The sequence below is a fragment of the Anser anser genome (genome assembly GCF_964211835.1).
Source record: "Anser anser genome assembly, chromosome: 4".
NCBI classification, from domain to species: domain Eukaryota; kingdom Metazoa; phylum Chordata; class Aves; order Anseriformes; family Anatidae; genus Anser; species Anser anser.
The window spans coordinates 61309908-61322596 of NC_139724.1; the positions used below are offsets into that span (position 1 = coordinate 61309908).

At 34.4% G+C, this 12689-nt stretch overlaps 1 protein-coding gene across 11 annotated transcripts in view; it reads right to left on the reverse strand.

Annotated features, from left to right (window-relative positions):
• Nucleotides 1–12689, reverse strand: part of SLIT2 (slit guidance ligand 2) — a 263097-nt gene that overhangs the window by 46581 nt on the left and 203827 nt on the right. For 8 of the 11 annotated variants that reach the window (XM_083833911.1, XM_083833914.1, XM_083833915.1 and 5 more), the window contains 6 exons: nucleotides 10082–10225; nucleotides 8029–8172; nucleotides 6716–6882; nucleotides 5719–5851; nucleotides 2606–2674; nucleotides 123–194 (listed from right to left, as the gene is read on the reverse strand). In XM_083833911.1, the coding sequence (XP_083690037.1) occupies nucleotides 123–194; nucleotides 2606–2674; nucleotides 5719–5851; nucleotides 6716–6882; nucleotides 8029–8172; nucleotides 10082–10225 (729 nt within the window). The remainder of the gene's footprint in view (nucleotides 1–122; nucleotides 195–2605; nucleotides 2675–5718; nucleotides 5852–6715; nucleotides 6883–8028; nucleotides 8173–10081; nucleotides 10226–12689) is intronic. The other 3 variants (XM_083833918.1, XM_083833919.1, XM_083833912.1) reach the window with 1 other exon arrangement.

Consider the following 12689-nt stretch of genomic DNA (forward strand, 5'->3'; position numbering starts at 1 on the left):
AAACAAGTTATTTTACAGCCTCCACAACAAGCAAGCTTTAATATCAACAAAATGCCCCTTCTTTCCAAGACAAATAAAACTGTAATGCTTCCAAAGTGTCATTGTTACATGTTTAAACTTACAAGGTGAGCAGCTGAGTCATGTTGCTGAAGCTCTGATTAGAAAGTGTGCTGATTCTGTTGTTACTTAAATCTCTATAAAAAATAAATTCAGAAATTCAGACCTTAAAATGACTGCCCAAGTCCTGAAACACTGGAAGTTAAACTGACAGACACATTACTTTTATTAGTAGAAGTAGTATCATAATTGGTATCAATATTTAAAGCAGCAAACATTTTTATTTTCACATGCCATATACAAGCCTAGCAAGTGTTTAGCTTGATCAATGGAAAGCATTTTCATTTCAACACAGATGAAAGAGCAGCGTGATGCATTCTTTTACAACAGCAATGTCCATCATGCTACTGAGTTAATAATGCAATCCTACATGAACCCAAGTATAGAAATAAAAGTGATGTTTTAAAGTTGAAATCATTTTAGTCATATCCTTAATGACACCTGAGTAAGTATCATATAGTAATCTACTTAACACTTACAGGCTGAACACATCAAAGCCCAGAGCTATTATTGTAAAGAACGCTATCTAAGATTTATAGCCTTAACATCTTTCTTGTTCAATATTCTAATGAATAAAATCTCAAGTGTAAGTATGATGGAAGCTGGAGTGGTATGCTGGCAGCTTCAAAGATGGTAGCTTCAAAGAAGATTTGAAAAAGCTGTACTAAATTTAAATAATGCCTGTTCTTTATTCTCATATTGTGCTTTAGTTTTCATTTTATGCTGGCTATTTCACTGCTGTTTACCATATTCTGTGGTGAAATTTAATTCTAAATCTGTTTAAGCATTTGTTTCTGAGGGGACCTTGGTATTTTAACTTAGAGTACTGTTGAATAGCAGTGTAGTATACATATTTCTCCACTTGAAATTTCATGAAAGCATGTAAGACAATTGACTCATAATAATAAACATACTAAACCATATATAACAGTGCAATCTATTCATATGAGAAAAAAGTTAGAAATAAAAATTTTCCATGTTAGTTGGAACTCAAAAGACTCATATGTGATTCCAAGTTCAGCCAGAGAACTATGCATAGCGTTTTGGTTTTCGAAACACAGCCAAGGAACATTCTCAAATTCCAAAAAGCAGTATGAGGATACATTCAGAAGAGATGACAATAATGTACCCCCACAAGTCTGGTATGAAGAGACTGTTAATACTTATCTTCTTTGTATTTTATTTACTGTTCAGTTTATCAATTATTGTACTACAGCTGTCTGGTAAATAGTTTATGTGTATTTTCTGATTAAGAGTAAAGTTATCCAATTTACGACTATGTTTGTCAAAAATAGAAAAGGAGTAGGTACAATCTCTGTGATGGAAGCCCTGTCACTATTATTCTAATTAATTTAATCTCCAGCCTCCACTGACATTATTACTGCATGCAGTCCAATCTATGTTTGCTTCTTGTATGTACCAAGATTCCGAAGTTTATATTTTATGTGTGCTTCAAGTTAGAACTTGCATAACTTCCCTGAATAACTCACAGAGACTTCCTAGGCCTACACTGTATACATTTGAGAATATTGCAGGTTTCCCTCTTTTTTTTTTTCTTTTTTTTTTTTTTTCTGATGCTATTGGCAAAATATGAAAGTTTTCGAAGCATCTCTTTTCTAAATTTGTGACAATGACCACTTTTGTCTAGCATGAGGTAAATAAAGGAAATCAAGACCTTGTTTTTAAATGCCAAACTACTTTCAATTTTAGCATCAAAGCTCTAAAAAGAGTCAAAAAGAAATTTAAGGGATTTTCTTACTCCCTACTTTTGTTACTTTTTTTCTGATTATACTGAAACCACAAGTGATTTCAGAATGTTATGCAGTTCAGCCTCAGCTGGTATAAATTTTATGGTGCTAACAAAGGAATTACAGACATTTACATTGACAGTCTTCCTGTTTCTCCCACTTTGCTATTCTAAGTTATGGAAATCATATTCAAATCTTTCATGAAGTGGATGAAATAAATTTTGGAGCAGGTAGTGATTTGCCTCAAATCACAGAGTGAGTCAGCAATAGTAAGGAGCTCTAGACAACCTCTCTTCTTCAGTCATTAAACCATATATTATCGGAGAAACAGAAGGGGTTATATTCAAGTGTTACCACCATAGCATGTGCTATTCCTATATGAATACCACCGAATCTTTCTTTTATAAATAAAATAATTTCAGTGCCTTTATGGAGCTGCGTAACAGAATACTGTATTACCTTAACACATTTTTTAAGATATTACATCTCTTTTCAGGTTAACTACTTACTTACTCTGTGGTGTAATCACTGCAATGAAATAGCCCAGCTTATAAAATGTGACCAAGTATGTCATATGTAAGATGTGATCCCATCATAAAATGTGTTTGGGCATTATATTTACTAAAATACATAATATATTTCATGTTTTTTTCTTACAACTAAAAACATATATGATGAAGTAGGGGATTTTTTGTTTTTGTTTCCATGCCAGTAGAAAAGGATGATATAAAACTACTTACATAAGTGTTAAATGCTTGTAGTTGGAAAGCTCTTTTGGAACAAGGGTAAACTGATTTCCATCCAAATAACTAAAATAGAAAAATAAAATATAGAGGTGTTTTGTTTTTTTTTCATTACAACAGTAGCATCTCCATGCACTAATTTTAAAATCCAACAGTACAGAAAATTTAGTATGAATACCTAATATTCCCATTTTGTAAGAACCCTTGAGTACAAATACTGTTTTTTAGAGACACAGCTGAGGATCTGTAGCCTAAGATGCAAATACTCTTCTATCAGATATTATGAAGTAATAGTATCAACAGCTAACCCTTACATAGTAATTTTTGTTATTCTTAAGAGCTTTGCAAACTGAGTTCTTTATTTGCTCTATTTTATACATACCTATTGGTGAAAAGAAAAGCAAATATCTGACTTATATGACTTGTATTAAGCGTGGATTTTGAGCTATTGCAAGTAGAAACACAACCTTAAATTTAAGACTTAGTCCTTTAATGTAGAAAGAGCATGGGCTGGTATCAAATCTGAATATGAGCAAATTCATTTGTCATGCCTGTAATTCAGGTCATCTTCCGTAATTTTTCCCTGTGTCTCTCATGGTGTGTCAGGAATGATATATCACAAGCCTGTTCCTGTGCAGTATGTTACGGACTAAAGACAGCAATCAATTACCCTTCGCTAGAAAAGTTCGATTTTTTTCTTCTTCTTCTTTGTAGGTTTACAGTGCCTGTATTACATTACTTGCTCATATTCCATGCTCATAATTCTCAATAACAAACTTGCTCATCCTTAGAGTTAGTTAACAGGTGCAGAGCCATCAAACCATACCAGAACCTGAATTACAGGAAGAGGAAGGTTAACAGGTCATGCCTAAAAAGCTTTCCAGTGTGCAGCCGGTCATTACAAAGTGCAAGTGGAGGAGCTCTTCATGTAACCAGGGCAAGTAGTTTAGAGATTCTAGGAACTGCTGAATGCACCCAATTCTTTGATATGGAGCACACAGTGCGGGGCAGGAACATAAAAGGCCATTAGTTTCTCAACAGGGTTAAACTTGCCAATGGTGGCATTAAGGTGGTATTACTTGTGCCTCCCGGAACCCAAGTTGAAAACTACGCCCTCATTATCTCTGTACAAAGGAGATACTTTAGCAATCCAAATGACTGCAACACACTTGAGTTAATAGCAGTCTTGGCTACAGACATTCTTAGATGAATTTTGAGCTTAATGCCTTTAAGTATGCTGCAACATCTCTGGAAACTTTTACTTAACACAGTTAGTGGATTGCCAGGCCAAAAAATAACAACCTACATCTAATCAACCTCCTTGCCCCTCCTCCTGGATCCTGACTTTCTGGATGCTTGCCAAATCCAAAATGTCTGCTTATGTTAATGGTTTTACATAAATGGTGGTGAATGAACCACGGACATAATTATTAAAATATAAAAAAACAAAACAAAACCCACAACATTTAAACTTTTTGAAGAAATGAGTATTCAGAGGAAATTATTTTATCAGACAGATGAATTAGGATATATTGCTTTAGCTTCAGTAGAACTGAAGTACTACAAGCATCCACTTGTTTGATAAAAACTCCTGCTTGTTCAAATGAAGCAACTATTAAGATATTTTATAAAATGAAGGGTACATCTTGGAAGGGTTATGCATGCTAATGAACAAGAATAATCAATCAGTATGCAACTGCTAACAGGAACCACCTCCATTATCCTTTTGAAAAATATGCTAAATTGCATGCTTAGACACTAATTAAAGCATACAAAATTGTACACAAATGAGTTTTCAGTCACAGTCAGGGTTCCACTTGCACTTCCAAAAGCATCTCTCTTCAGATGCTTAATTTTACATTGCATTGATACCCTTACATTGTCAAATTGTGTTTATTATGCCAGACTATATTTAATTAAGTCATCTTCTATTAGGAAAAAAAAAAAAAGTTACAGGCTTATATAGCTGTATGCTAATTTGAATTCTTAGTAATTTCTCTTCATTTATGATCAATTCCTTTTGGATGCTTTTAAGCACCAAATTACTGGTGGACATTTCAGAATCTTATATATAATAACAAATACTAAAATAATAAAACTGTTACAGTGATTTAAAAGTCAGTTATGATGTCTTCTAAAAAAACACCATGTTAATCAGTCATTATGCAGGATTAATAATACTAAACAATTGTGATTTATAACTCAGGATGACAATATGACCAAACTTTTTTTCTTGTCAATAAGTTCCAACTATTTCTTTCAGTTTTGCAACCATTTTTCAAAGTAGATAATGAAACCAATTTTTAGGTTTATACTTTCCCTTTGATAATGCATAAAAATTGACTCATTTAGTTTGGTGAGTATCTATTCAGTCATGATCTTCAAACAATGCATGAGGTACCAAACTTGTTTTTATATCAGCTTTACTGTCCATCTGCATATCCAAATTGTATATTTGCATAAAACACGCCATTTTATGCAAATAAATGCACCAAATTATATATACATATAATGTACCATTTTTCTCATATAAAAACTAATCTTGCGTAATGAAATATTCCAGACTATATGACTTCCTATATGAAAAATCTCACTTTATATCTATTAGAACCAGTCTTTATAAAATATCACAAACCCACATTTATTATGAAAATATACAAACACTTTAATAGACTGCTGTCTTTCTGCTTTTGAATTGTAGTTGAACTTCTTCATTCCTTCCCATTAGAATAATGAATACAGAATAATCAAATTCATTTTTGCCTATAATTTAATCCATTGAAATATAATGACCATATTCAGTGACATGACAGTTCATTGTTGGGGTTATAAATTCCGAGAGTGATTATAATTTTGTATACATAGATTTGTAAAGCTTTGCAGCAACAGAGGGTTCTTTAAGCGTTTTGAGACTTAGAGAGCATTGCTAATTCAAACATAACCTCAGAGTTCTCAAGATTCTTTGCAAGTCTTTATATCTACAAAGCGCTATATTAATAAATTTCAGCTGAACAAGTGAAGCCAATTCTTCACTTCTCCCCTCATTGATGAATCTGACACTATATATCTGACATTGATTTTTATGAAAGGGAAAAAACTGTGCCACTTACAGTTCAGTTACATCTTTTGGGATGCCTTTAGGCAAAGCTTTTAGGCCTTTGTTGCTGCAGCGAACTACTGTGTCTAGACAAGTACATTCCGCAGGACAGCGGGACAGTGGAGAACAGCTATTGTCATCATTTCCTGGTTAATAAAAACAAACAGATGTTAAGCTTGCCATGCAAATGACATTTCAGGATTAGCAATAATGTCCCACGTGTAATTCTCATAAGCAAAAATGAGATTTTTGCATTATGATATCTCTATGGATGGAAAATATTCTCACCACTATAAACCATTGCTCCAAGAATTTACATTTCAAATAACGTTTTATTTAGTGTGATTTTGTTTTACTAGATAAAAATGTTATTATTTGGGAAAAAAAAAAGATCATTAAAGAAAAAACATAACTTAAAATGAAACATAATAAAACAAAATATATGCTGATTTTCAAAATTAGCAAATGATTTAAAATAAACAGAGTCCCTTTAAAGTAAAGTTGCAGCCTTGAAAATTCACAAACTAATAATTTAAGAAATGGAAGTGTGTGTGAGAGAGATGCAAGACAGAAACCATTATTTCTTTAATCGGTAAGGGGAATTCTGACATTCTCGAAGTCACAAACTGAGAAAAATAGCATGCATTTGATCAAGTCACCTGAAAGAGTGCTTGATTTGAGCATCAACATTTGAAAATATTCTCATTTGAACTACAACATTTGATCAATGTATGTAATCTTTATATTATCTGTAAGTTATAATTACAGTATGGAACATAGGCAAGAAAAACTTTTAAAAACATATATACAGCAGTCATGTGCTTGCTAATCATCTAAAAATGGGTGAAAGGTTTTTAAACTGACATAGAAACTGAGCAGGAAACAATGATGAAGTGATTTAAAGAATACCAGTTGTCACTTCAAAGAATATTGCTTTGGGATCTACAGGAATCATGAAACTATCCATACAAAAGCTGAAGTTATAAAATTTTAACTATTAAATTTCTTACCATCATCACATGTGAAATCCTGAATTGCCACATCCTGGATAGGAATCTCTTTGAGGAAGTAAGGCTTTTGACAGCGAGGATTTCCTGTCACAATGCGTTTCTTCCTTAGCCAATCTCCAAGCCACGCTAGATGGCAGTTGCAGTTGAAGGGATTGGCCAAGAGGTTTCTGAGAACCACATGAAAGTTCACTTCTGATGACAGATTTTTTTTCATTCTAAGTATGCTATTTCTATTTTCAAAAACCTGAGCTTAAATACAGTTCTTCAAACAATAGTATGTACAAATCATAGATGAAAACTGTAATTTAGGCTCTGTGTAGTGAATCTTGATATAGCTCATTTAGAAATAATTTAAAACTGTCAAAGACTTGACTTGTTGTCAAGCCACTCTGTACTGATAATACAATAATTGTGTATAGAGATGAAGTCTGATTACTTTACATTATTAGCTTTAACCTGACAACAGCTATTCCATTAATTTGTCATCTCAAGATTTCCATCTTTTATTTGCTCCAGAGAATAAGTTTCCTATCTAAAGTGACAGCTATGTTGATTACATGCCAGTTATAAAAATGAATTTACTTCTAGAAGTCTCAGTACTTTTGGCATCTTCTTACTTCAGCATAAATATATTGACAATTCCATTATTTATAAACATGCCATCCTTAATATGCACAAATTAGTCACTTGGCGCAAAGTGTCACTTTTTATGTAAAAAGGGGATTAAGTACTTTCCTGAATGATGCTACCTACAGAAAGCATTTCTTCAGTAAACTGACTGGCAGTTTCTCACCCCATTTTCCCTTCCCTTAAATTGCACTGCATTTAAAAAAAAAGGTACACTTTTTTTTTTTTTTTGAAAATGAGACTGAAGCTTTATTATAAAATAGGTATGAATTAATATCTTTAGTAGCCCCACTGAATTTAAAATAATGATCAGACTGCAGAGTGCAAAAGGAAAGACAACAAGGTGATTAGATCATCTGCAGTTGGCTTGAGGGGTGCCCAAATGTGGGTTTTTATGCTGGTTCAAATTAGTGGGCTTCTGTGAGCGTGGATAGCAGGACATTTTTCATGCTTGCTCAGGCACTTCTGGAAACCAGTCTAGAGCTGTGTCAAAGGCCACCAGGAAAACATACTTTTCTTGATGGTCCAGAAACAACTTTTTTCTGAAAAGTCTGATTATGGAACTCATAATTTTCCCTTGACATCAGCTCCTACCATGAAACTATATGGTAAAATATTAGTACAAGTGCCCCAAAATATTGATAGAGGTTTAAATCTGTGTTTGGTAAAAGATGAATGTGACTTACAACGTAGAGAGTGAATGCAGGGTGTCGAAGGAGCCCGGTGCCACGGTGGTGATCTGGTTGTCGTACAGTGAGAGCAGGCGGACGGAGCTCAGGCCTGTGAAACTGTCGTTCCCCACACAGCTCACACGATTGCTCCTCAGCATCCTGAGAAAATAAGGCTCAGCATTTCTCAGCTTAGGGACGGTCAAAGCGCTCAATAATATTTTGTGTTATTACTGCTCTATTACTGAAATATAAACAACATGGGCTAGCTGACATTTCCTCTGTGCACTTTGGCAATCAAAGAAGTTAGCATTAAAAAACTGTACTTGCAAATGCTTCATTTCTACTAGGTATAAATGTGAAGAGATGGCCTCTGTGAGGAGAGGCCTGGGGCTGCCCCATGGCTAGCCCCAGCCACCATTGCAAGGGCCCTGCATGCCGAAACCAGACCATTCAGAGGAATTTGTGGTGCCTCTTAACCCATCAAATGAGTCTAGAGCACCTCTGAATTTAAGAAAGAGCAGCAAATGTAGGGGCAAAAAGGAGCAGCAAGGCCAGTGCAGGAGTAAAGAAGAGATGGAAAGTAGGGACCACCCTGAGCAGGAGGAGGGAGAGGAGCCGAGCAGCTGCTGGATGGGAGCCGTAGCCAAAGGAGCAGCTCCCCAGGCAGGGGCTCAAGCCAAAGTGGTGGTCTGAGCAGGGGCTGGAGCTGAACCGCTGCCCGAGCAGAGGCCAAGAGGTGCTACTGGAAGGACTGCTACTGCTCGAGGAACCACAGTGACACCAAGGGAACTGAGTGTAGCGTGTTGGAGGGCACTGGAGAACAAAAAGGGGAGTGGGTTTCACAGAGGCAAGAGGTGATTTCCCCAAGTGTTATTTTTTTTTTCTAATAACAGAATCAGTAATTGACAATAAAATTAAACTGACTAAAATTCTCCAAATCAGATACACGTAGCAGTCCCTACTTCCCACTTCATGTTCCTGAGCTTAAATGAGTCCAGAACTGCTATTTATATTGAGAAGAAGGCTGACCTCCCATGGTCCCTTCTGACCTGAATTTTCTTAGGATAAAAGATAGAAAGCACTTCCACTACATTCCCAAGTCTTTCAAATGAATGAAATTAGGCTACCCAGATTCCTTCTTAGCATGACTCTACTACTTAATAAAAATTTCAGAACATTAAGCAAGAAACACCTATTTTAAAATCTCATGCATCTGTTAGTAAACCACAGGAGCTTTAAAGGTTACTGTTTTTCTACCTGTCCTTCAACAAATGAATATTTTTTTCCCACACTCCTGTCTAACTGCTTGATACAATTTTAGCAGCTTTAAATGAGAAGTTAGAAATGAGAGGTCTGATTTATTAAGAATGCCTAATTTCTTTGGACAGCTGAAGCCCCAAAGACCGTCTTGGCTCTGGTCTGCTGATCAGAAGGACTGACTCCTGAAGAAGGCCAAGAAGCTGTGAATAGTATAAACATTTTTTTTAATATATATATATATATATATATTGAATGGAAAGAGCTAAACTGCCTTCATGGAAAGAATGAAATGAGTTCAAGCTACAGTGCTTTTACTCTTCTCTTCACTGTTGAAATTACATTAAAATTAGTTAGGAGAGAATCATTTCCCATATTTCAATATCCACCAGAATCATTTTTTCCTCTAGCAAAATATCCAATAATGGTTGAGCTGGATTGAATCAGAGTCCATTACGTAAAATGTATAATTTCCATGCAAAATTCTGTTAGTTTCAAGCAGATGATTATTCCCATTTCCGTTTCTACAGTTGTATATTTACCCATTCTCAACTGCTTCCTCATTTAAGAAGACACATAATCTTTGTAGTCTAATAACCACAATGAGAACTTCAGCTACGCTATATCAATAATTAATAATTAATGAATGCTTATACTCTCTATTATAAGCTTTGTGTAAAATAGGGACAAAAACTAAGATATGCTTGACTATAGCTAATCCAAAATCAAAGTTTTCAGGACAGATAGAGTATTACTTAAAAAAATACCTGGCAGAAAGGAAGGATAAGGACACTCAAACAATTACACTTACAGTGTTTTAAGACTTTCCAGTCCTTTGAACATTTTGTCTCGAACACTTTCCAAGCGATTGCTAGTGAGCAATAGTTCATTCACACCAGAGGCTCCATCAAATGCTCCTTCTTCGATATCTGTAATCTTGTTATTGCTCAGGTTTCTATTACACAGTAACAGAAGCAGAGAAAAGCATGTTTGTTTGTTTTTACATACCGTAAATGGACTGTTAAATGTTGCAGGCTGCATAGATTTCAAGATAATTGAGCTACTGAGTAAAAGCAACAAATATATTGTTTAACTTTGAACAAGAAAAAGCAAAAGTCAATGCCTTGCTAAACTACAGAAGTGAAGATTTTTAAAGCAAAATTTGGAAATTGTTTGCAATTACCGAGTACATGCTGCTGCCACACAAAAACATATTTTCATAAAAAAAATCTGAATCTTGTCAACAAATGTATATATATATATAGTTTTTGTCTCCAATCCTTGTAGCATTATTAGACAAATGAATAACAAAGCAGTACTGTATGAGTACTAGCACAACTAACTACTCTGATTTCTTTATTTCATCTCAGTAGACATAAGAAAACAGTATAAACAGCAACATATGTAAATGAAATGTGTGAATGTAAACAGTAAATGAAATGTTAATCATTTCTGACATTAGTAAAAAAAGAAGGGTTTATAAGCAAGAGTTCATTTATCTGCAATTTGCATGCAAAGCAGATCAAAAATGTGGGAAAATGTCCTATAATACTGCCAAAATATTTAGTGTTTGTGGGTTTTAGTTTAAATATGGAAATTACATCCCAAATGGAAAGTATGTGTACCATATATACCATAAGCATGCACACTCAACAACACACATTTTTCTTAAAGACTTTTAATTGTATTCTTGCCTCCTTTTTTTTTTTTTTTCTTTTCCAAGTAAATCTATTTATACTTATATCTTGTTAAGAACAGTTAAGAACGTATCTACACACTAAACAGTGTTATAATACACCAGGGATTTTTACAAAGCTCTTAAGAATGTTCTGAGAAATCTAAAATACAGTGAAGCTAAAAACTTTTTACTTAATCTAATTAACGATGTTGGGAAGAAAAACAAACATTATTTGATGCTCCTTTTTGAACAGCATTTTAATTGTTCACATCAAGAAACATTTATTAGAATAAAAAGTCTCATGCTTGCCAGTATGAATGGGTGCCATTATCTGAGACATGGAAAAGAAGGAGCTGTGGCTTTGTCTGAGTGCTGACTAGCTGTAATTTTACATACACCTTGCCTGTGATGAAGAATATAATCATCACTGTCATTTAGTTTCACAGTGTTCAGTCTCCTGTAAGGTGCTGCACAAGACTGGAAGCAAAAAATACATTATTTCTCATCTCAACTGACTTGTGCATGTCAAACCCTTAGTTTCCTAAAATCTTACTTGTTCTTGGCATAGCATGGATGTTACTTCACCTACTTCACATTTTAAGGGACATTTAAAGTGATATTTTAAGGATTAACGTTGCATAACTAATCAATGATGCAGTGCATACACGTGCTTTATTGCTGACGAACCATCAAATCAATTAAACATTTAGGCCTCAATTTTTCAGTGTCATTTGTGCAGAACGACCTTTGCACATATTTGAACCTCCAGAAGAAATACGAGCTCCACGCAAATACAGAATTCACTCATGCTATAGCCTCTGTAACATCGCCATCTCACTGCTTTCCAGTCAAGCTTAACCAGTCTCTAAATTGAAGAATGTTTTAACAATCGATAACTATATTAGGAAGTTATGGAACACTAATGTTAAAAATGTTAACTTTGCAGTAAAATTTTCCCAATTTTTTTCTTCCTCAATTATACAATTCAAAGCTCTTGGGGGTTCCAGCAGACAGCTGCACTAAGACTGATTAATATTTTTACTTTTTTTCTTTTGTCTTTAACACCTTCTCCTCAACTAAAAAGCAGCAGACAAACTAGCTTTAGATGATATGAAATGTTTATTAACCTAGCTTTATAGCTTGATACATAATTTCTGGCAATATATTCTCTTCTCTCTGTTTTTCTTAAATACGGAGAACTGACGTGTGTGTGTGTATTTGTATGCTACTTCAAGTATTTTATTTATTTCAAAGGCATGTTGTAGCTCTAAAAAGTGCTATTCTGAGATGCTTGAGGAACGAGGAAAACTGGGTATCTAATGTACAACACACTGCTGAGCCATGTATTCCTGCATTCTTTCTCTAAGTATCTCAGCGCAGACCCAAATTGCCAAGGTGTACTTAATTGGATAAGTCAAAAGCAAAATTTTTTAAATCATTTGTCTTCTACCTCAAAAATCAGCGATAAGTATTTAACTGATTGTGATCATGACATCTGCCAGACAGGACGTGGATAAGGCTAATAAGTAGTTTACTACTTATTAGTAGTTGGCTTCTCTTGAAATTTTAGTCACTAGTAGCATAGAGTGAATTTTTACAAGTGGTAGTTACTGGGTGACTACATTCAAAAAAGCAGTGCATCATTTTCATTAATCTGTTTTGGCTCACACCTTTCTTCATTTACTATTTATGCTTGGATTTAATCCTGAAAAGATTGAGCACAGAGTCACTAAGTAACTAA